The 25,852-nt window shown below is 46.4% G+C and overlaps 1 protein-coding gene across 1 annotated transcript in view; it reads right to left on the minus strand.

Moving 5' to 3' along the window:
- Positions 1-25,852, minus strand: part of sesn1 (sestrin 1) — a 65,485-nt gene extending 39,633 nt beyond the window's left edge. Inside the window, exons 1-2 of the mRNA XM_030344831.1 lie at positions 25,772-25,852; positions 25,016-25,341 (exon numbers count right to left, since the gene is read on the minus strand). Coding sequence (XP_030200691.1) covers positions 25,016-25,294 — 279 coding nt within the window. The 5' untranslated portion in view covers positions 25,295-25,341; positions 25,772-25,852. The remainder of the gene's footprint in view (positions 1-25,015; positions 25,342-25,771) is intronic.

Raw genomic sequence — 25,852 nt, forward strand, 5'->3', positions numbered from 1 at the left:
ACACCGGTCGTCAAAGATAGATAGGAGACCAGCACTGGATAGCCACCAGGCAGCTTCCAGACATCCGCTGGAGATAACCAGATGGCGAGCCGGAGCTAAGGAACAGAGTCAACTGAACTACCTCCCAAACCTGCGGTGTGGTATGAAACACGAAGATCAAAGGGCCCCAACGATATAAACTGAGCTCATATCAAGGATGAGAAGACCATAAAGACATTTCTTTATATTTCTATTTTATTTTGCGCGCATTTTATTATTTTCCATGTTGAAAATTGTTGTTAACAATACAGTTCTGAAACTATGTTTTGTGTGAGTGTGGTCAGTGTTGATGTTCCATCCTGGGCTCCATGAGCGTTAACCTAGAATCCTGGTAACTGGTCCAACTTCGAATTGAAACCGAAACCCAAAAATACCTGTAACCTCATAAGGCAAAGAGGGGTTACAGTAAGTGGCGAGCTAGCCAGGAGCCCAGTTAGGTGACATCAATATTGCTTTATTCAAACATGGATTTTATCCCGAGGTCAAGTGTTAAAATTCCCAACGCAGTCATCGTTGATGGAATAACTGAGTCAGTTCAGGTTGAAGAAGTGATTGATTTCCTTAAGAAGTATGGTGCCATTCAGCGCACTCTTTTGGTTGAGGATGAGTCTTCTGATTTACACAAAAACCTGATTGTCGAGTACGCTAGTGGCTCAGCTGTACAAGCTATGCAGTCACTTTTACCATACAGACACACACTAAAAAGTGATTCAAATGTTGTGTACAATGTTGAGGCTTTAAGTAGTGTTTACACTTCTAAGCTAGGTAGCAGTGCTACAAAAACTTACCTGACAGAGCTAAAAGAGCTAGCAAAGCTAAGCGGCAAAGACTACGAAGCAGTCTTAAGAGAGATGATGATGCATATCGGTAGTGATGTTGAAAGCATGCAATCTGCAAACGAGCCGTCGCCTCTAGTACTCAGTGAGTTTCCTGTAGAGTCCCCACAGCCCACCAGTCCTTTCTCAGGTCCCCCTCAGGATGACAGTGGTGAAAACAGTGCTATGTCAGCACCAGTTGTTGATCAAAGAAGAGTCCTATCCCTTTCTGCGAGTGACATCAATCCACCAGAGGTTCAGAAAGTTGTGGTTGAACACATTGTGAGGAGGGGGGATGCAGGTTCTTCCTCTTCATTCCCAGTCCGACTTCGCTCATTTTCAGGGAAAATTCCCAGACCGAATAGTGAAGTGGACTATGATACTTGGCGTTCGCACATTGACCTTCTCTTGAATGATCCCAGTATGTCTCCTCTTCAAGTGTCTCGAAGGATCTTGGAGAGTTTACTTTCACCTGCAGCAGATGTGGTAAGAGGCTTGTGCTCCAATTCATTGCCTTCAGCCTATTTGCAACTTCTAGATTCTGCTTTTGGTGCAGTTGAAGATGGAGAAGAGCTGTTTGCTCAATTCATGAGTACTCTCCAGGATCCAGGCGAGAAGCCATCAGCTTACCTACAGCGGTTGCAGCTCACGCTCAACCAGGCTGTTAAGAGAGGGGGGGTCGTACCAGGGGAAGTAGGTAAACACCTCCTCAAACAGTTTTGTAGAGGATGCTGGGACACTGCTCTGCTCTCTAGTTTACAACTTGAGCAGAAGAAAAATCTTCCACCTCCGTTCTCAGAGCTTTTGCTAATGCTACGTACTGAGGAGGACAGACAGGCAGTAAAAGCTAGTCGCATGAGGAAGCATGTAGGTTCCACAAGGCAGAGAGTTCAGCTCCAGTCACAAAGTAGCTGTATTGTTGAGCCAACAGAGAACCCAGAGACCCAGCCCAGTGCTATTGACGATCTTAGGAAGCAGGTAGCTAGCCTCCAGAGTCAGCTAACCACCTTAATGGCTCAGAGGACGCCTGGGGGGTTTAGTGATAGAGGAGCTGCGGGAGAAACACAAAGCAGAGTGTCAACATCACACAGTACAAAACCAGACATGACGAAACAACCAAGAAAGAACTACACAAACAAACCCAGACCTTGGTATTGTTTTAGTTGTGGGGAGGATGGACACGTATCAACATTTTGCACCAATGATTCAAACCCGACTTTAGTGACTGAAAAGAGAAAAAAATTGGAACAACAGAACTGCCCTGACTTACCTTTAAACTAGATTCAGTCTCTGTCGTGGGGCAGACAGGGGCTGAAGAGAAGCAACCACGTTCCTCAAAGAAATACAAGGTTCAAAAGTGTACCATTTCAGAACACTCTAAAATAAATCACTCCTTTAAGCTTCCTTCTGGGTTGGTCGGTACCAGAAGTACAGCTCAAGTGACCATCAACGGTAAACAAGTTAACTGTCTACTTGATACAGGTTCACAGGTCACCACCGTTCCTCATTCATTTTATGAACAGCACCTAGCCGAACAAGAAATCAAACCCTTGCACGATCTCCTAGAGGTAGAGGGAGCAAACGGACAATCCGTGCCCTACCAAGGTTACATTGAAATGACAGTTGTCTTTCCACAGGCGTTCCTTGGTGTTTCGATCGAGGTACCTACCCTTGCTTTGGTTGTGCCTGATGTCAGGGCCACCTCACAGTCTCTTGTGCTTATAGGTACCAAACCCATGGATGTCTTGTATGACACATTTTCGGAAGGGGATTCAACCAACTATCAGCCAGCCCATTACAGCTACCAAGCTGTGATCAAGGTCCTTGAACTCAGACACAGACAGGCTAGCAATAGCCATGGCATGGTGAAGCTACAAGAAAAGAAACCAGAGGTCGTTCCGGCTGGAAAGACCGTTGTCATCGAAGGTTTCATTGTAGCTAACGACTTCCAGAATGAGAAGACTGTTGTTGTTGAGCATTCATCTTCATCTACTTTGCCTGGCGGGTTAATAGTGAAGTCTTGCTTGGTTGACTTTCCCAACCAGCGACCCTTCAAGCTTCCAGTCATCGTTAGTAATGTATCTGAACATGATGTTATCATCCCTGCAGGGTGTAAACTTGCAGACATCAGTACTTACCAGAGCGTCTTGTCCCAACAGCAAGTGAATCAACCAGCCGATGCTGAGTCATCTCAGAAGTCAAACTTGCACTTCAACTTTGGGGATTCGCCTATCCCACCCGATTGGAAAGAGCGCATTGTCGAGAAACTTCATAACATGCCAGAAGTGTTTGCGCAACACGACTTGGATTTTGGGCGAACAGATAAAGTGGCACATCACATTAAGCTTTCGGATGAGACTCCTTTCAAGCAGCGGCCTCGGCCAATACATCCAGCTGATGTTGAAGCTGTTCGCAAGCATATCCAAGAGCTCTTACAAACTGGGGTAATTAGGGAATCTGAGTCACCTTTTTTGTCCCCAATCGTGGTTGTCAAGAAAAAGAACGGTACTGTCAGACTCTGCATTGACTACCGCAAGCTGAACCTGCAGACAATAAAGGATGCATACGCACTTCCCAAGCTTGAAGACACCTTCTCTGCACTTTCAGGTTCTCAGTGGTTTTCGGTCCTCGATTTGAAGTCTGGTTATTACCAGATTGAAGTCGAAGAGAAAGACAAATCCAAGACAGCATTTGTATGCCCGCTTGGGTTTTGGGAGTTCAACAGGATGCCTCAGGGTGTGACAAACGCACCAAGTACCTTTCAAAGGTTAATGGAGAAATGCATGGGCGATATGCATTTGCAGGGAGTCTTGGTTTTCCTTGACGATCTGATCATCTTCTCAAAGACCTTGGAGGAGCATGAAGCCCGACTTGTGAAGGTTCTTGGTTGTTTGAAGGAGTTTGGTCTAAAACTCTCACCTGAGAAGTGTTCTTTCTTTCAGACATCTGTCCGATATCTCGGACATGTCGTCTCCAGGAACGGGGTTGAAACTGACCCAGAGAAGATTGCTTCTCTCAAAACCTGGCCAGTCCCCCGAAACCTGCGAGAATTGAGGTCATTCTTGGGTTTTGCAGGGTACTACAGGAGGTTTGTGAAGGGTTACTCTGACATCGTGAAGTCCTTGCACGGCCTGACCTCTGGGTACCCACCTCCACGTAAGAAATCCAACTTGAAACCATCAACTGATCAGACTTACCATGACCCAAAGGCACCCTTTGGTGGTCGTTGGACACCTGCTTGTCAGCAGGCATTTAAGCAGGTCATTGAAGCGCTTACCACCGCTCCGGTATTGGGCTTCGCCGATCCTCAAAAGCCGTATGTACTACATACCGATGCCAGCACCAGCGGCCTTGGTGCTGTTCTTTATCAAGAACAAGAAGGTCAGCTCCGGGTCATAGCTTATGCGAGCAGGGGGCTATCGCGGAGTGAGAGCCGGTACCCAGCCCATAAGCTGGAATTCTTGGCACTTAAGTGGTCAGTCGCTGAAAAATTCTGTGACTATCTTTATGGAAATCACTTCACTGTAGTTACTGACAATAACCCATTAACGTATATCTTGACCACTGCAAAACTCGACGCAACGAGTTATAGATGGCTTGCAACCTTGTCTACCTTTTCATTCAAGCTTGTGTTCAGACCGGGAAAACAAAACTCAGATGCCGACGGACTGTCGCGCAGACCTCATGGCGAACTGTCAGACGATCCCAAGTCGCAGAAGGAGAGGGAGCGGATCTGTCAGTTCACACGCGACCATCTCTCTGACCCGGACAGTATCGATGCTGTCGACCAAGCTGTTGTTCAAGCCATTTGTGAGAGGCAATTTGTCTACAGTGACAATCTTTATGTTCATGGTGGTGCTACTTTGGTCGAAACTCTTACCACCTCCACAAGAGCTGTACCTGACAGCTATGGGAAAGAGGACCGGCTTGGAGGATTGCCTTTCATCCCTCACTTAACTGAAGTTGAGTTAGCGAGTAAGCAAAGGGCTGATCAGTGTTTGAAGCATGTTATTTACCAACTTGAGTGCGGGGAGAAGCCACCTCCCACGCTACGGAACGAACTCCCAGAACTTCCACTCTTATTGAGAGAGCTACAGCGTCTTGAGCTCCTCAATAATGTGCTTTACCGAAGACGACAAGTCGGCGCCCAGACTTCTTATCAGCTGGTCTTGCCAGCTGAGCTCCGTGACATGGTCTTGGTGAGCTTACATGATCACATGGGACACATGGGTGCTGATCGTACCTTAGATCTTGCCAGAACAAGGTTCTTTTGGCCAAAGATGGCTTTAGATGTTGAAAAGAAGGTGAAAACATGTGGCAGATGTGTGCGCCGAAAGGCATTGCCAGAGAGAGCGGCACCGTTGGTCAATATCAACACCACGAGACCTCTTGAGTTACTTTGCATGGATTTCCTTTCTTTGGAACCCGACAGTAGTGGAACAAAAGACATCCTTGTCATCACAGATCACTTTACGAAGTTCGCGGTTGCCATACCAACGCCCAACCAAAAGGCCCGAACTGTGGCGAAGTGTCTGTGGGACAATTTCATTGTACATTACGGGTTCCCGGAAAGACTCCACAGTGATCAGGGACCTGATTTTGAGTCCCACATGATCAAGGAACTTTGCCGAGTAGCTGGCATACATAATGTGAGGACAACTCCGTACCACCCTCGTGGGAACCCTGTTGAGCGGTTCAATCGCACCTTATTGAACATGCTAGGTAAGCTGGGGAATCAAGAGAAGTCTCGGTGGCGTGAGTTTGTAAAACCGCTAGTTCACGCGTACAATTGTACGAGGAACGAGGTGACGGGGTTCACGCCATACAAACTCATGTTCGGCCGCCAGCCTCGCTTACCAGTCGATCTCGCTTTTGGTTTGCCTGTGCAGGGTGGTCAGCACACGTCGCACTCTCAGTATGTTCAGACTCTCAAGTCTCGTCTTCAGGGAAGCTACAAAATGGCAACAACAAATGCTGCAAAAACAGTAAGTCGAAACAAAACAAGATATGACAAGCGTGTAACGGCTTCGGACTTGGATGTTGGAGACCGAGTTCTCATCAGAAATGTCCGCTTACGGGGAAAGCACAAAATTTCTGATAAATGGGAAGCAACTGTCCATGTTGTGGCAAGCAGAGCTGGAACACTCCCAGTGTACACAGTGAAGCCTGAGAACCGTGAAGGTCCTTTAAGGACATTACATAGGGACTTACTACTTCCGTGTGGCTACTTACCAACAGAGGACAGCCATCCTGTCCCACAGTCCGGGAAGCGTAGGCCGTCGACTCGTGCAAATCCTTCCCCAGATGAAACAATCCCCTCGGACGAGGAGGAAGATGAGATCATTCCTATCTACTGGTTCAGGGATCCTTCAAGTGTTCAGGTCCCAACTTTTCAGAACACAGCTCAGTTTAATCCAGGAATATCCCCTGAGCAAGATGCACAATGTCAGATACTTCCACTTGATCATCTTGTTGAGAGTACTCCAAGTGTTCAGCGTGTTGATTATTTACCTGAGATTGACAAACAACCTTTTAGGCTTGACTGTACTATAGACGCCTCTCTGGTACTTGACCAGGCTGATAGTCAGCCAAGTGACATTGCACATTCGACTACTGACATAGCCGCAACGGCTGAACCAATGGGTTTTACTGAAAATGACTGTACTAACACGCAATGTGACAAATCTCCAGACGTTCCATGTGACACTGGTGACAATCAGACAGTAGGGTACATGTACAGCTGATACACAAGAGCAAGAACAGGTTAGTTCTGTTCGACATTCAACTCGGACTATGGGCCAACCTAACCGACTCACATACACGGAACTAGGTAGCCCGTTGTTAGCTATGATGCAGTCATTTCTTCGTGGCTTATCAACAGTTGTTGAAACTACTTTGAATGAGAACTTTGTAGGCTCCTCTTCCTCAACTTCCCAGGTAGTAACTACGCAACCCTTGCCATGTCCCGGGACGGGCATGAGCTCAGGGGGGGAGAGTGTAGCCCAGGCTTCATAAGCTGTGAAAAAGTTAAAAGAAGAAAGAGTAAAAGTCCGCTATTACTTTGTATGAATGTGTGAGAGAGCGATAGCTGGCATTTATGGGGTTAACTGCGTCGGACAGAGCAGAGAGACGTGCGTCATGACGTCACGGTGAAGCGGCGTTGCAGATGCGCATAACTGCGTGGTAATTAGTGGGAGAGGAGAGAACGCACCGTTCGGTTGCACGATTGAAAACATATCTAGAAGTAGTTAAAAGTATCTAGAAGTAGTTGGAAAACACCGCGAGCTGACTCAACAGTCCACAGTTGATGTTGCCCGCTCGGCGGTCAGGTTTTTGTGAAGGATTTGAATTGGTGACGCTCGATGTCAAGGGGACATCAGCGACACCGGTAGTCAAAGATAGATAGGAGACCAGCACTGGATAGCCACCAGGCAGCTTCCAGACATCCGCTGGAGATAACCAGATGGCGAGCCCGAGCTAAGGAACAGAGTCAACTGAACTACCTCCCAAACCTGCGGTGTGGTAGGAAACACGAAGATCAAAGGGCCCCAACGATATAAACTGAGCTCATATCAAGGAAGAGAAGACCATAAAGACATTTCTTTATATTTCTATTTTATTTTGCGCGCATTTTATTATTTTCCATGTTGAAAATTGTTGTTAACAATACAGTTCTGAAACTATGTTTTGTGTGAGTGTGGTCAGTGTTGATGTTCCATCCTGGGCTCCATGAGCGTTAACCTAGAATCCTGGTAACTGGTCCAACTTCGAATTGAAACCGAAACCCAAAAATACCTGTAACCTCATAAGGCAAAGAGGGGTTACACTCGCCATCTTTTTCGTCTTGTTTTGTGAGATAAGGTCTTTTAACATTTGCAGTATCACCACAGGTGGACCGGGCCAGCTGACCTAAGAGCTTCCAAAGCTCTGCTTGTTATCCTCTCATAACCCCCAACCCTACTGCCTTCGTCTCATTATGGTCCAAAAGAAACCATATCTGCCATTAACCAACACACACACACACACACACACACACACACACACACACACACACACACACACACACACACACACTAACCATTATAGCTCACATTCAAAAATGTGCAGCTTGAATCACACTAACATCAGCACACGCCTACACACACACACACACACACACACACACACACACACACACACACACACACACACACGTGTACACACCGTCTCACCAAGGGGAGAGTAAACAAGAAGACAGAGAGTAAACAAGAAGACAGACACCCCCATGTTCTCTGCTTTCATCAGCAGCACACATGGTAGGTCGTGACTGTCCATAGACACACTTCAATTCACATACCATTCAGACACACACAGACAGCTGCATGCACACATACACAGTGTGTACCGTGGACTTCCTTAGCCTATAGGCGGTAACACTGTCGCTCTGTTGACACCGGACGCCTCTTGATGTGTCGCAAACACATTATCACACACACACGCACACACGCACGCACACACAAACACACACACCAAACAGGTTTCAGTAGGACCCGGTTCAACATGACAAAACGAACTGGCACTAGAGATTCATGTAGAGACCAGTCTGCTGAGATGAGGGTAAACATGTTGATGGGATTTTGCTATACTGTGCTTTGTGCAAACTCTACTACACCTAGACGTAAAGTTAAACAAGTTAACAATCCCCATTTCTTAAATCTTTTCCACCGGAGCCGTAAGGGGTTGATAAATAGCTGCTGACTAATTTGGGGGGGGGTTTGGACTGTTTTTATGAAGGGGGTTGGAAGTTGGAACACACAAACAGATAGGCACATAAAGGAGGCCAGTGCATTCTGGGAAAACAACCAAGCATGGCTGCTTCCTAGAAAATGATGAACGTTCTCCAGGACATGTTTTCCTATCAGTCACCATCAGTCCCCAGCCCCAAACTCACTCCCCACCCCATCGAGTGCTTCTCCCAGCCAACACCCCGCCTTATGAGCCCTGGAATACCCCCCCCACACACACACACACACACACACACACAACTCTCCCTCAACCCCTACTTACACACACACACACACACACACACACACACACACACACACACACACACACACACACACACACACACACACACACACACACACACATCTCTCCCCCACCCCTACTTCCACAGCCACCTCTTTTTGACTCCAGGCCATGACTGCACAAAAACAAAATTCTGGAGGTGTATCTCTTCCCAGCCAATAGCAGTACCCTCCCAGCCAATGAGAGGGCTGGATGGGCGGGGCTCGTCTTTCCTTCCACTTAACTACAGTTGTTGTTTTTGCAGCACTTGCGCCCTTTGTTTTTCCTGCTAGTCTTGATGGATGGAGGGGAATGAAGGGTGAGGAGGTCAGGCCCGGTGTTATGAGGCTATGGATGTGCGGCCAGACCTCGTTTAGGAAACCTTAAATGCACATACAAATACACAAAAACAAACACACATTGTTGGACCACCAGATAAAACCGCTCCAACAGCATTACTTTTCCCCTCCCTGCCTTGCATACACTCCGACATAATCTCATACAACCTTCTCCCCCCCCCCCCCAGCCCAGGTGCACGGAGGATGTGGACAGTAACAGTGGCAGCGCACTGAATGCTTCTTTCCATAATAATAACAGCAGACAGTAAATCCTGTACTACTCATCCTAGCTAGCTTGTTGTATACAGGGAATGGGTTAACCTAGCGATTGTTAGTGCTTGGGACTTGGCTCTATGAATATCCTTACTATTCGAACAGCGATATATTTTTTCCTCCTTCTTCTGACAAATGTACATATACATACAAGTATGTACGACAGCTCTTGTGAGAGTTGGGATCAGTTTGAGCGCATTTGCAAAATCAAATATAGAAATTTAAACGAAGCCTACAGCAACCACACAAAAAATAAGTATTCATGAGGTCACAATCAAAGTTCTTGCGACCGATGTCAATGAATGATGGTCATCATTTCCATTTTTACATTACATTTAGGGGATTTTGTTGACGCCATTATCCAAAGTGACTTACAACCATCATACACACATTCACTCACCGACAGTGGCGTCAACCACGCTGGGCGACAGCCAGCTCGTCGGGAGCAGTTAGGTTGAAGCGTCTTTCTCAGGGACACCTCGACACTCGGCTAGGAGGGACCGGGGATCGAACTAGAAACCTTCGGGTTAACAAACATCCCGCACAGCTTCCCCCCAATCATATAGATGATATTTACTGAGGAGTCATGTAGGAATAGGGTCCCTTGTGCACAATGAGGGTCAGGCCTCCTGCTCAAGGATGCATACAGACTAGTTGCAATCATTGGGGATGAAAGCCGGTAATACGTGGCTGTGACCAGCATCTCACTGCTTAGGGCCTCCTGACAAGGCCTACAAGGGGCGGCAATAAACACACGTCACAGTGGAGGTTATATAAGCACTGTCTGCTGAGAGAGACCTGTGGTGTGCTTTAAGGACCTGTGTGTTCGGCAGCAGCAGGGCGACCGAGAGGACGCAGCCCTCATGCTTCCCCCTGCAGGTGGGAGAGGGAAACACAACGTAGAGGGGAGGGACGCTGGGGGAGGGGTCTGACAGCACACACACGCACACACACACACACACACACACACACACACGTTGAGGATGTGGTATTTCACCGTTTGTCCACGCTGTGCTGAAATCTCCCACTTACCTTCGTCTGCCCTCCCAGCCCCCTTGCTGACCCACTCCCCCCAGTGCCCACCCCCCTGCGGACCCATTCAACACCTCCAGATGGGAGTGGAGGCTTATGCGACAGGTAGAGCCTGAATCAGGATTAAAAAAATATTATTTTTATTATATTATTAGAAAAAGACCTGACCTTGGTGACACTTTGAACTTGGTGACACTTTGACCTCGTGATATTTGTCCTCCAGAGTATGGCAAAAAAGGTTTTTGCCCAGAGTACGGCAGAGGTAGATGAACGCGTCTCCCCCAGATGACATACACTAAAGCCCGACCCATAGACCGATTTTAATCTGCTGATATCGGCCTATCACAGAATATCGGTATTGCTTAGGGATGCACCGAATTTTTGGCCACCGAAAATTTTCGGCCGAAATACTTTTATCACCGAAACACGCCCGAAACAGAAATTTGTGCTAACGCAAACAAAAAGCACGGCCAGCACACGCTTGTCTGGATAATAATAATATGTCTGCGGTGTGGACGTTTTTCAATGTTTCTGAGAAAAACCCACGTATAGCGATTTGCAAAAATTGCAATGCCTTGATTTTAATGAAGTTAGTACACAGCCATAGCCATAAATGCAATGGTACTAGGGTTGCCGCGGTGTGGACATTTTCACACTGTGTAATACACTCGTGTCAACACCGGTATTACGAGTATAAACGGTATAAACTTTGAAACTAGGTCAACCGCCATCTTCTCCGTCAACTCGGTGACAGCGTCTGGCAGCACGCCAATTCTCGGTGACAGCGTCTTAAAACGTTCTCTATATAATAGTATAATATAATTTTGTATATAATATCACGGCCAAAAGCTCTGTGCGCCTCCGGATGGCCGTAGCGCGGGGAGCTCTCGTAGGGATTGGGCTTCGCGGGGTTTGTTTACCGGCGTTGCTATGGTTATCGGTCTTGCGTGTTCCAACGCTTTATTAGGTAGCCTATCTATTGGGTTTGTATCTATATTTTTTTTTATGAGAAGAAACATCAAAAATAAAACACTGCAAAGACAAACTGCCAAACTTTATTTTTTTAATAAAATAGGCCTAAAGATGACTCCGAATTATTTCTTATTACTGAGAGACGATGAGGATGAGGAAAAAAAAATAAAAAAATAACACAAAATAACTCGGTGTTGGCCTCAACACCGGTAATACTGTATACCGCGGCAACCCTAAATGGTACTAATAATTGGCATAATAATTTCTTTCGGTGTTTCGGTTTTCGGTTTTCGGCCTTGGTTTCCTCGTTTTCGGTATTCGGTTTCGGCCAAGAATTTTCATTTCAGTGCATCCGTAGTATTGCTGAATACGTTTGCCGAGTGCGACGATATGAACATTTCTGAAGGGGTTGTTTTATAAATCGAATAACCTCTTTATAACTCCTCTACTGTTCTGGTTGAACCTCTAAATGCTTTAACTGAACAAATCCACGTCAACACTCCCAACAGATTGATCATGTTCTGTGTGAGGGTTAGTTGCTCCTCCCCATACAGGTCAGTAGCTCCGCCCCCCCCTATTGGGGGTTAATTCTCTGGCTTTAATTGAACCAAAGCTGAATATGACTGGCACAAGCCCAAGCCACCATGACCTCAAATCAGACACAGCATTCAAATCCAGAACGTTCTCCATCACATGATGGTCTTAAGACCGAAAGGCAACTAGCCAATTGAATCCGGGGCCCAAAAATACAGACAGACAAGCAGCCGGCCACACAGAGACCAAACCAAGCGGGGCACCATCCCCTCTAGGTAGATAAGCCCTCACACCCCATTGCTACATTCAATGTTTTCATTTGCTGCATGAATCTAACTGAACACTATAAACACAAAATGCCGTAATCAGGTAGCTTAAAAACAACCACAACCTGTACATGTGTACCTGGGATAGAAAAAAAACCTCACAATACCTCAGTTGAACTCCAGATACAACAGGCTCTGGGCCAAAGTTAACGTTGCGCTAAATTAAGAAAAAACGATTAACATTTAGGACTAAGAGCTAAGAGCCTTAACAGCACAGACCAAGGGAAACTCCATTTTATCAAGGATGGTGCAGGAATGATAGCCTGGATAGCACCGCCCATTTTTTCGACGAATTGGGTTCGCCCTGCATAAGGGTCTGGATAAGAACGATACATTTCTTTCTGCTTTCGATACGTTTTTGCGGGACCCATCACCAAGCTTGCTTTTCCCCTTGGCGCACTATTGGCTGGTTTAACACAATGAAGACAGGGAAGCGACGGCAAGCAGCCAATCGCGTACAGAGTCAGTTGAACTAGGCCCGTTTATCACGCCTCTTGTGCTGAAGAAAATGACGGCAGCTTCCCCAGACCAACGTGCAATCTATGATTGGCTTGGTCTGGTAATAGCCAGGCTACTGGAATGATTCAACTCAACATATTGTTGATTGCCGATAATCGCAAAACATTATGACCAATACTATTGTGGATTGTTGCGTTACGTTAAATATATTCAATCTATCTATAACATTTAAGGTGTTGTGGCAAAGTGGCAAAGAAATCTTTAAAATAGCTTTTTTATGAATCTGCAATTATTTTTAAGCAAGAAACCCTCAAATAGACGAGTGTATTTGTTCATAGCAAATGTTAGCAATCTGTCTAACATGGCTATACTGTCTAACCAGACTCTCTCGTCCCTGAAGAAAAAGGACTTAAATAAAAAGATGACTTGTTTATTACTTGCTTTTCTACCTTGGTCTGTCCCGTGACATCATACCTCACAGGATTCATGACCAAGGGGCCATATCGAGTTACTTTAGAACCAGCCAATCAAAACATTGAGGCGCAAAGGTGATTGACATCCTTTAGAGAGCTGCTGCAATAAAGGAAAAGGGCCCCGTTCTCCATAGGAAGACCTGATGGTCGAACACGACCGCTCTTTCTCCTCCCTCGTGGTTTAGAGCCCACGAGGACACTGGGGGATATTTACAGAGAGCTTCTCCAAGTAGGCAGCGGTGGAAATGCAATGGAAAATAAAAAGAGCCACAATAAAAGAGGAAAAGAGTACGAAGGAGAGAGAGCAAGAGAGGGGGTTTGTGGAGACAGTAGGGGAGTGTGTTGGCCGCCTGCCAACTTGACTCCCTGCTCTGCTGAGACTCCCTGCTCTGCTGGGCCCGGTCGTGTTGACTGAAATATGACCGGAGACGCCTTGGAAACCTAAAAACTGAGACTAGGGGGGAAAGCTGCCAGCAGCAGAAGAGTATCCAGAAACCAAACTGAGGTCTGCCACAACCATCTATCTAGTGATGGCCTTTATCTTTCATCCTCATTCCTGTTGTGTAAACGATCCTAACTTACATTACACCCACCATGGCCATAGTTAACATTAGAAGAACCTTCATTAATGTTGCCAGTAAATGTGTATAGTCACTCTATTAGTACTCTTTGATTAATGTTGAAACTTTCTCATGGGACATTTCTTTGCCAGGAGAGGGGGGGGAGAAGAGAGAGAGAGCGAGAGCAAGAGCAAGAGTGAGAGCCCTCCCACCATTCCTGCCTCTGCTGTTTACAGCCTGTGACACCGCGACAGCCTCAGTATACTCTACCCTATGGCTTACCCCAACTCATTCCTTCTCCGTTCAGCTCTCCCTCTCCTTCTCCACCCCTCCGTCCAATTATCTACCTCTCTATCTTTGTCCTTCTTCTTCTTCTGTGTGTATGTGTGTGTGTGTGTGTGTGTGTGTGTGTGTGTGTGTGTGTGTGTGTGTGTGTGTGTGTGTTTACACACACACACACAGTCAAACTAATTAGGATTAACTATAGGATTAATTGAAGGCCGTTTTTCTCATGTGGCATTATTCATTAAGTAATTACAAGAATTATTTACCAAAATTGCAGTCATCAAAAAGGCCATATACTGCAAACCAAAAACAACAAGAATCAGGGCTTTTCTCAATGAAATAGTAAGCTATTGAAACATAAATTATATTGAAACATAGTTAATTCACAGGCTTCTTTCTAAAGATGCAGGTTTGTCAGAGACAGTGTGAAAATCCCAAAACGCCCTCCGCCAGTTGTAAATCACGGATTCAGGGTACGTCTTCTTTACTCTCGCTGCCATTTCAAACATGGTTTATCATGTTTCTGAGTCAATGTTTTTATTTTATGACTTATGATGCCCCTCATGAGGTTGATGACCAATTGTATTTAGTCATTGCACAGCCCTAAATCACCATGGACCAATTGAGTTCTGAGTGGTGTCCCGCAGGGCACAGTGCTGGGCCCACTCCTCTTTATCTTGTATTTAAACGATCTGTTCTCTGTCGTTAAGCACAGCAAAATAAAGGTATTCGCTGATGACTCAAAGCTCCACAAGAGCATCGGCTCCCCTACAGACTGCAAGCTGCTCCAGGAGGATCTCCACGCAGTTGTTCGTTGGGCAACTAACAACAACATGGAGCTAAATGAGTCCAAGTTCCAGCTCCTACAGCACGGGAAGAATCAAGATCTACAGGAGCCGTACAAGGTATCAACAGGACTGGTAATCTCCTCAGACGATGTCGTCAAAGATCTCAGAGTGTTCATTGACAAAGATCTCCGTTGGCGGCAACACATCACCAAAAAAACAGCCGAAGCTGCACGAAAAGCCGGCTGGGTTCTGAGGACGTTCTCAATCAGGGACAAAAGCACGATGCTACTGCTCTTCAAGGCCTATGTTCGCTCCATCGTAGAGTACTGCTGTGCTCTCTGGTCACCACATCTGCAGTGCGACGTTATCATGATTGAGTCTATCCCGCACACTTTCACTGCAAAGATAGCGGGTTGCTCGAATCTCTGGGACGGCCTCAAGCATCTTAACCTCTACTCGCTACAACGCCGCCGTGAAAGATACATGGTCATCCTTGCCTGGAAAATCTACCACGGTGCCATCCCCTACAGCGTCAACCTGGTGTTCCAACACTCGGAGAGGCGAGGAGTAACTTGTGTACGGCCGCTTGGAAGCTCCAAGTATAGCAGCATCAACACAATGAGATTCCACTCGTTCTCATCAACTGCCTCTGCTCTGTACAACGCTGTACCCAAAAATGTCAAGTCAATCCCAACCCTGATCCAGTTCAAGGCAGAACGTGACCGCTTCCTTCAAACCATCCCTGACACTCCCCCTACTCCTGGATACACTGGGGCCAACAGAAATTCTCTGGTGGAGTGGGCTAGCAGCAAACGTCAACTATAGCTGCTACCAACGGGAAAATGGCGGTGGAGACACTTGATGTCTTGGCCTAGGTGTTCTAACCTGAAACAAACCATAGGTACCCTAGGTACCAGGGTACATTTTAAGCCCTTTCTTCGAAAGATCAACTATGTACAATGCATTTCTCTTTATTTCAACCAGGGGCCGCAACCTAAAGCCATGTTTTTTCTCTTCATCAGTATATTACACGTTTGACCTCATTAGTTAGGTAGGCTATGAGCTTATTCAAAAAGGCGCTGGTGTGAAAGGCCTTTTCTTGCCTTTTTCAGAACTTCCCCTTATCATTCTGCAAGTCACTGTTGACCTCCACCGGTATACAATGATGCCCAGAAGTACTGCACTGATCAGTAGGTCAAGCTACACGTGTTCTGTTGAAGACATCTTTAAAGATCCCATATCATGCTTTTTTAGGGTAAATAATTGCATTTTGGGGTACTACTAGAATAGGGTTACATGCCTGTATGTTAAAAATACCCCTTATTATTCTCACACTGTTCATGTCTGCAAAAACTATTTTAGCGTCCTTCAAAAATGCTCCTGTGATTGGTCAGCATGCCCATTCTGTTGAGATTGGTCGGCAAATTCACACTCAACCCGAAATGTACAAGTTGTAAACATTGCGGGTAGCCGGGAGGCTGGACTTCTGCATTTCAGTACTGCCCACTTCACATTCAGACGTCACACTGTTATGGAAGTTTGAGCACAAATAAGCTGTTTAACACACTTATTGAGGGGCGTTCTCCGTTTCTCGCCCTGGCTAGGACTTTGATTCTACCTTATTAGACGTGAAAGATGTATACATACATCATATATCAGTATATAGCAAAGGGAAAGGTAGAAAAGCAGGATATCACCCCTTTAAGACCCCTTTAAGCAGCAATTGAGCGAGAGAGAGAGAGAGCAGAGCACCTCAACCTTGGCACTGAATAGAGAGCGGCGAGGCAATCGATGGGCTATTGAGCAGGTGCCTGGCTGCCCAATGTTGCTCATCTAGTATGAGTGAGAGGATAAAGTAAGCGCACACATACACTCAAAGAACCACCCACTCACCCACACAAAAACACACAAACTCAGGAATATGCATTCACACACATCTGTATACACATTCAAATACACAATTGCACGTATTGAGTTTCGATTCTCTTCTTTGTTTTTAAAGAGAACATCGGCATTTCCTCTTTCACACTTGTGTCTCCTGTCACGTCTTACAGAGGACACAGGCGCTCACATGCACACATTGCCAAGTAAAACTCATTTTGTGTTTTTTTCATGAAGCTCGGGCAAACATTTCATTTGAAAAAAATGAAAACCATTGGGAGGGTTTACATGTTTTAAATCAGTCCTCTCATCACGATTTGAAAATGCTTGTGAGTTCAGGATGCTAAGAGAGAATCTGTTGCAGAAGTATCGTCAGGTCAGATGCTCAGACGTCAGCCAGTGGGCCACACATGTAAAGCCAGCAGGGTGTCATAGCAAATGGGGTTGAAACATTGCTGCCTATTGTTTTTAAATGTTTGTTCAAACATATTTTTGTGAACAGATTGTGGAAAGATACACAACTGTTTCAGAATCCACAGGGCCCATGTGCCTATTACAGAAGGGATTCTATAGCAGCCCAGCACCAAATCAAGCACGAACCAGAGCTCACACACACACACACACACACACACACACACACACACACACACACACACACACACACACACACACACACACACACACACACACACACACACACACACACACACACACACACGTTGCCTTCTGTTTTCTTACTCTATGTGAACAAGGCCAAACCGACTCTAATTCTCTCTCTCTCTCTCTCTCTCTCACTCTTTTTTTTTTTTGAGGAAGCAGCAGGGCCCGGAGGGGTCAAAGGTAAGACACTGTGGGAAAGCCAGGGTCCCGTAGCGTGAAACTGTCACCCTTGTGACGAACCGGTCCCCAGCATAAACAAGCAGGGCCTGCATTGGCCCCGGGACAATGCCCAAGAGAGGGCTCTAACAATACACCACACAAACACTCATACTTACACACACACTAACACACAAACACAACCCTAGACACACACAAGTCTAGACACTCACACAGACTCACACGTACATCCCCCAACACACACACTCATACTTACATACGCAAACCGACTTACACACAAACAACGACCATAGACACACACAACTTTAGACACACACACACACACACCACCGACTGAAATCCAGTCTGAAACAATACCATACAGACGCTGAAACAACTTGGGAGCTGGGCTTGAGCCAGAGCGCAATGGGAACTAGCAACGCAAGGCAACGCTTGAAGCAACATACATCGGCGAGAGAGCTCTACATCACAGCCGACACAGCTAAACCATTGTCTCAGCACATCAAGGGGGTCCCCACAACATAGACCAGTTGAACTAAAGCTTTGTGAGAAATTAGGTTTGTTTTACTATAACTACTTTTTGTCCAAGACCAATGGAGGAAACACCGATTTCTAGAGTTGCTTATTAGACGAAGGATTAAAGCTCTCAGTCGCTAAAGGCTTCCAGTGTTACTCTCGACCAAAGGAGCAAGTACATGGGCTCCATGTAGCTAGCTAGCTAACCTGCTGATTCTTTTGATTAGACCGTATAAAACACAGAATCCACATCCATGGTCAGAACACAGGAAAGAAACTAAAATCTAGCACAGTTACAATCTGTAAATTCATGATATAACAACAAATGACATATTGTATAATCAATACTTTGTCAATTTTATGCATGTATATGGCCTGTCTAGTTAGCACACATCGTTTCTCAACTAAACAACATTTTGAACTAGGCAAAGTTAGAACATTTCATTCACTTTTGTCTTTTCTTTTTTGAGGTGTTCAACTTAACCCTTTACTCTGAATTCAGGCTAAAACTGTTAACACAAGTTAAATGTCTCGTTTGCAAGATGTGCTGATAAGTGATTCCCCTCTTCTCCCCATCGATTCCTCTTAATTCATCGGAAAAAACACACAAACCTTTCCACTTATCCAATCGCTTGCACTTAAAATCTGGGATTTTAAGTGCAACATTTATTCATAACGTCGGATTATAAAACTTTAAATAAGAATAAGTCAAAGTTAGATCAAACTAATAGTGCATATATTTCAGCTTTCTTTAGACCGTTTCCGTTCAGGATTATTATTTTTATTTAATTATTTATTTGTAATACTCGGGGGGGGGGGGGCAGCGGGGTGGCCCACATGGCTACGCCCCTGCTGGCCGGCCCTCATCCCTGGTCGTCTCCTAATAGGGCCTAAGGCTGTGAGCTGGACCCGGGCCACAGGCTACCTGATCCGCCCAGACCTCGCAATCTTGCAAGTTCACCGTCATAAACACACACAAACATAGCCACTCACGTAAGAGCCACCCACACACACACACACACACACACACACACACACACACACACACACACACACACACACACACACACACACACAAGCTGAAGAATCAAGCACTGACATATACGCACACACACACACACACACACAGGCACACACACACACACACACTGGATCCATGCCCAGTGACCGGGTCAAACATGAAAAAAATATGCCAAGCATTCCCACCCTGCCTTCTTCAGCCCAGCATGGAAAATTCCTGTCCCACTGCAAGAGTCAAAGCTGGAGGCAAAAGAATGGTGCATAGCGTACTCATGTGGACATCAACAAAACTGCAACCACAATTAGATCTTTTAGCTATTGAAATGAGCGGATTAGTATACGGTTTAGGTTTGCAGAAATGCTCTCATGCAGTCCTGCTGTTCATTGGGCATGAAGGGGATCCTTTATTGCTCGTTTGCATCAGATGATTCTCGTCAAGCATGACACCTAGCACAGATGAAAGGAACGTTTTCTAGCATTCATCGTCCAAAAGGAGCTGAGCCCAAGGTTAAATCGTACATCAAAGGATAAGAAGACTATGATTAAATGTAATTTATTTGACTTAATCACTTTAAGTATAAAGCTGGATGTTGAAACGTTCAGAGAAAATTAGGACTAAAAGGGTCAAATAAAGTAGACACTTCCTTTGATGCTCTTATCAGCGGTGTGATTCATCTAAGTCTTCTGGCTGGATTATATACCTTATTTGGTTTATCTTTTACTTGTTGATCTTCGTAAATGACTGCATCTGTGTTGACAATGAAAAGATGATGTGGAATTATTTTCATTTGGCTCGAAACAACACCAAATGGCCATTCATGTCTTATTTTCTGAACAATCTGCTGAACAATGGATCGCCCTCTTCCCAAATCTTTAATACAATCAGCTTGAATGCCAAAGCCTCCGTGAGTGAGTGAGTGAGTGAGTGAGTGAGTGAGTGAGTGAGTGAGTGAGTGAGTGAGTGAGTGAGTGAGTGAGTGAGTGAATAAGAGTAACCCTGCGTTCACACCAAAAGATGCATTTGCTGCCCGAACGCGTTGACGCCTGAGTTTTGCGGCGCGTCTCTACATTCACTTTGAATGGGATCACGACGCGCGTCAACTTTTTGCATCTTTTGGTGTGAACGCAGGGTAAGAGTCTGTCTCTGTGTGTGTGTGTGTGTGTGTGTGATCTCAGCTCAGGTCTTGACAGCATGAGAGATGTGAGATGTGGGTCTCAACACGACTACTGAATTCTGATCTGACCATGTGGAATCAGGGGAGGGAGGGGTGACTTGATCTCACTCCCTTAATAAAGAACTCAAATACCCACGAAGTTATCATCCTCAGTCCAGCATTGGTGAAAAGCTATCGCACTCTCCCCTGGTCCGAGCTGGGAGATTGAGGCCCCCAGGGGCTGTTGGTTGTGGCGGTGATGGTGCTTCTTCATTGAAGACTGCTGTGCAACTACAGGAGGAGATGGCAGGCACTTCTTAACCCTCCCCTCCCCCCCTCTGGCTCCCTCCCTCCCTCCCCCCCCCCCCCCCCCCCCCTTCTGAAGATGATTCTTCTTCTCTTTTTTCCATACTCACACACGCTGCTGCCCTCCCACACCCCCCCCCCCCCCCCATCCCCCCACACACATATTGAAGGTGTACAACTGCCCCCCCCTCCCGGCAACCATGACACCCTGCTCCCCCACTAGGATTATAATAATAATAATGATGATGGATTGAATTCATATAGCGCTTTTCTAGACACTCAAAGACGCTTACGAGCTTACGCTAGACGCTTGGAGTAACTATAATAAAAAAAATAAAAAAAATAACTCCATTATACAGGGTGTTAGATCGCCTCTGGGGCTAATAGTTGGCATGAAATAAATGTTGGTCGAAAACAGGAGGGTTGCAGGTATATGTTAAGTGTGTGTGTGTGTGTGTGTGTGTGTGTGTGTGTGTGTGTGTGTGTGTGTGTGTGTGTGTGTGTGTGTGTGTGTGTGTGTGTGTGTGTGTGTGTGTGTGTGTTTATTTGTGTGTGTGTGTGTGAATAGAGTGCAGGATATCCCTTATCTAAGTCTTTAGATACGCTTCCCAAATGGATTGACAGTGACCTGATTCCACGCTTCCAGCGATGGATGCGCCCCCCCTCCCCCTCTTCAGCAGACAGCTAAACCACCAGGCGGCCCCTGGACAGAGGCCCCACAACGGGGTCCAGGGGTGGGCTCTGTCTGGCTGCCTTCCACTAGCCATCGGTGGCGGCTAAACCAGCGTGTCTATTGTCTGGGTGCCACGATTACCATTGGTTTGGTTTTCTGTATTATCTTCAGACAGTATTGCAGAGGAGGTGGTGAGGGCCATTTGCACACCACTCCGGATCCACCCAGGGAACCAGTCCCTGTGATCAGCCAAATGATTAGAACCACCAGGTCAATCCATCTTGGAGAAAGCCAGCTTTCAAAGGGTTACAGTAGTTTGCCGCTTACTAGACCTTAATGAATGCATCACAATGCAATGCCCTTAGTTTTCTCATCAAGCTCCTTCTTCACTGGGATTAGATGAGCCGCAGTTATAATCCTATTGCCGCCGTCTCAATGCTGTAATCAACCTAAATAATAATCAACCTGATTGGTCAAGAAGACCCAGTAGTCAAATCACGGTACAGCAGCTAAATACTGGTGTGTCATTTTACGCAGAGTCATCGGAGAGCTTGGATATTTCTTCAAGGGGCCCCCCACCCTAACCCCTCACTAGGGCCCCCCCACCCCGAGCCCTCACTAGGGGAGCCCCACCCTGACACCTCACTAGGGGCCCATTGCCATGCTGAGCCGACAGCAGCTGGAAATCCAGTCTTTTATTTCCCCTCTATATCACGGGCCTGTGCGCACAGTAACACCTCGCTGTGCCGTTACTGGGCCAAAGGTCGCCTGCTGCTGCCACCGCCACAGACACCCACAACCTCTGGGACAGCAAGCAGAAAACCCTACAATGCAGTGAATGATCCCTACCCAGCCTATTCTCTCTGTCAAGACACCTGCCTTTAGGAGGAGCCGGCGATCGAACTAGTATCCTTCCGGTTGACTGGTAAAAGGAAGGTTGCGAATGCGACCCCCGGCTCCTCCTAGCTGAATGTCGAGGTGTCCCTGAGCGAGACGCCTCGCCTTAACTGCTCCTGAAGAGATGGCAAAATCCCCTGAATGTAAATGTAAATGCAAACACTTGCTATTTTCACTAGCGTAACCATGGACTGCCCTGTATGCATCGACTGCCTCCTGCTAGTATCTCTGCCTTCCAAATTCTCAATGTGCTTCATGAAATATACATGCTGTGCTCTGTCTCTGGATCCACACCGAACACAAGGGAACTGCTCAAGGCCAGGGCCATGGTGAGCACTGCCTGAGAAAAGGGTTGCTTTATTTAAGTTTTCACCAGAATGCCTACTAGCATCAGTCACACTGGATTTATGAATAATATAATTTAGATTTCCAGCCAACTTTACTTTATTTGTAGAAAGTGTTGAAGACTTATCTTAACCAAGACTTCCACTGTTAAATTCAACAAAAAATACATTGCACTTCAAAACATTACATTACACGCCAATCAGGTAACCGTAATTGAATGCAGCTGTGTTTGTTTACGGATGTTTGTTGTTGACTGAAATCCTCCCTTTCATTGTATGCATTGCACAAATCTCCCCTTTATCTAGCTCTGAACTTGTGGTTTTACTTAAACCACTAATAACGTCATGAGTTCTGGGGGTTGAAGTTAATCGTAGGAACACAGGAGTTGTATTGTTGTTAAACGCTATAGCGTTCATTGATTTAGCCTACTGCCCACTGTCAGCATCAGAGGAAGACGTCGGAGCGATCCATCCTGAAGACACCAAGCTGATGAATCCTTCAGGTACGGCATTCCACTGGCCCCGACCAACCGAACTGAGCGGGTAACCTTAGCAGCCCTTCAGAGAAATTGTGATCAGCCTATTGGACCAGCGTATGTACCCTGCATGAAGAGACTAGCCTGATCTATTCAGATGTATTTATTATGCAAGTTAACGTTGCAGGATTATATAATGGTGTATTTATACCCCTCACAAAGACACATGTTTCTCTCTCCAGTCCAGCCGTCCAATACTGGGGTCCTTTCATCAGCCTTGGGAATCGGGTGGCCAGAGAGAGTGCCTGCCCATATACAGTCTGCCCACCCTATTGGCAGCTCCAGAACAAATGTGAGCCATTGTTTCCCTCGATGTGCATGTGCATGTGCGTGCGTGCGTGCGTGCGTGCGTGCGTGCCAGGGAGCCCTTGAACGAGCACCAAAGCACAGAGTGCCGCAGCGCCTACCTCCTGCTCCGGCTCCAATATGCATTCAGTCAGCAGCCTTCAGTATGCATGACCCACGGCTCTTCACCAGCACTACCTTTGGCTCGTGTTTACCGGGCGTCGGTCAACAGGACTGCATGGTTAATCGGTTTTGACCCCGCGGAGTTTCACCTCGCCAGAGCCTCGCAGCGGAGAGCTTGTGGGAACATGACCCCCTCCCCGCATGACCCTTTACTCACCATGTAACCCTATTTTAAGCCCCCCCCCCCCCCCCCCCCTTGACCTTTGACTCCCTGGACCTGCAGCGGCGCAGGAAAGACAACAGAGGCAGAATACCAAGTGGACAAAGACAGCATCAGAACAACTGCAGAGGTTGACATCTCAGTATCCCGAGTTTTAAACCACCAACTTGACAAGCAAGAAGATCAAAAAGGCATATATATACACACATATATATATATATATATATATATATATATATATATATATATATATAGATCTGCGCGAATTGGTGATCTGTCTGATCCCATGCCCTGCAGCCCACCCTCTAAACGAGAGAGTGAGAGTGTGTGTGTGTGTGTGTGTGTGTGTGTGTGTGTGTGTGTGTGTGTGTGTGTGTGTGTGTGTGTGTGTGTGTGTGTGTGTGTGAGTGAGTGAGTGAGTGAGTGAGTGAGTGAGTGAGTGAGTGAGTGAGTGAGTGAGTGAGTGAGTGAGTGAGTGAGTGAGTGAGAGAGAGAGAGAGTGTGAGAGAGAGAGAGACAGAGAGATGGGTTTACTTTGTTGATAGGGAGGTGCTTCCGTGTGCATCTGTGGGACCAAACACAATGTGCTGCTACACTGTGGTCATGAATTTAAACCTTTAGCAGCAGAACTCTGAGGCTCTAATGACGTGTGTGTGTGTGTGTGTGTGTGTGTGTGTGTGTGTGTGTGTGTGTGTGTGTGTGTGTGTGTGTGTGTGTGTGTGTGTGAACCAATGTACTTTAAACCACATAACATCAGCATGACAAAGGTAACATTATGTTACAATGGTACGAGTGTAGAATGATTAATTTACATTCTGACGTACACACATAATACATAGTGTCGTATAATCTGGTAAATTGACATTTGAAGAGTTCATTTCCGAAATTGTGAGCGTATGTCTGCAAGGGTGGGACCTAGTACATTTACATTGAAGGAATTTTGCTGACTCTTTAATCCAAAGCGACTTACAACCATTCATACACACATCGACAAACCGACGGCGGAGTCGACCACGCAGGGCGACAGACAGCTTGTTAGAAGCAGTCAGGGTGAGGTGTCTTGCTCAGGGACAACTAGGAGGAGGAGCCGGGGATCAAACTAGCAACCTTCCGGTTACCAACCAACCCACTCTCCCTCCTGAGCTACTGCCACCCCTCATAAGCCGTTCATTTTGTGAAATAAATAATGTCTAGGAAGGGTTTGGATCACAGGTCCCAGATTGACCAACTGGGACTCAAGAGGTGCCGTCTTTACTTCTCACTGGCGGGATATAGCACCTTACCTGGACGGTCTGCAGGAGCCAACCACATCTCTCTCGGATGTCCTGGAAGGGGCAGCGCTTGGACAGCATGAGGAGGTGGGCCAGGATGCCGTTGAGGACTCTGCAGGGTGGCCCCGGTGAGGCAGGGGACCGGGGTTGGGATGCTGGAGCGTGCCCGATGGCCTCCACAATCCTCATCAGCTCCTGCTGGATGGTCTCCATGGCGGAGTCCCGGGAGCCCGCGTCACGGCTGCTGAGCCCGTCCCAACGGCCTAGTGCGTCCTGGTCCACGACATCCATGTCCGAGGGCTCTGATGCTTTGTGTGTGCGTTTCTTTCAGCAGGAGACTGAAACAAAAACAACAAAGCTTACATCAATGGTTTAATTTACAAAACGGTTACTGCTCACTGAGGCTGTGCATATAAAAATAATACATAAAATGTGCTCGACTGTCAAAGCATTATGAACAACACGTACAAAAACCAGAGCATGTTCACTGTAGAGTAGACCTAAAGCCAGTTTGCGGTTTCACAAGCTCATTCTATTGAAATGAAGACACGTTCCTTACCAACATGCATTGACAGAAGATAACGGTTAGGTGAACAGCCAAAATCATTCACCAAAGTGTGACAAACAGTCCATTCAATCTTTCCCTGTCTGCTTCTTTTTATTTTATTGTGATGAAGACATTGTTGTACCAATGCTCATAACACAATGATAGCAGATAACTATATCGTTTCAGCTAGAGTGCACCAAGTGCCATCACCCATTACTTACTTTATTCACATTATTTGGAGCTGGTCTCCGTTCCAGCGACTTCTTCCTTCGGATCTGACCGCTCGTCCCAGTGTGAAAAAA

Source organism: Gadus morhua, chromosome 21 (assembly GCF_902167405.1).
Source record: "Gadus morhua chromosome 21, gadMor3.0, whole genome shotgun sequence".
In the NCBI taxonomy this organism is placed as follows: Eukaryota; Metazoa; Chordata; class Actinopteri; order Gadiformes; family Gadidae; genus Gadus; species Gadus morhua.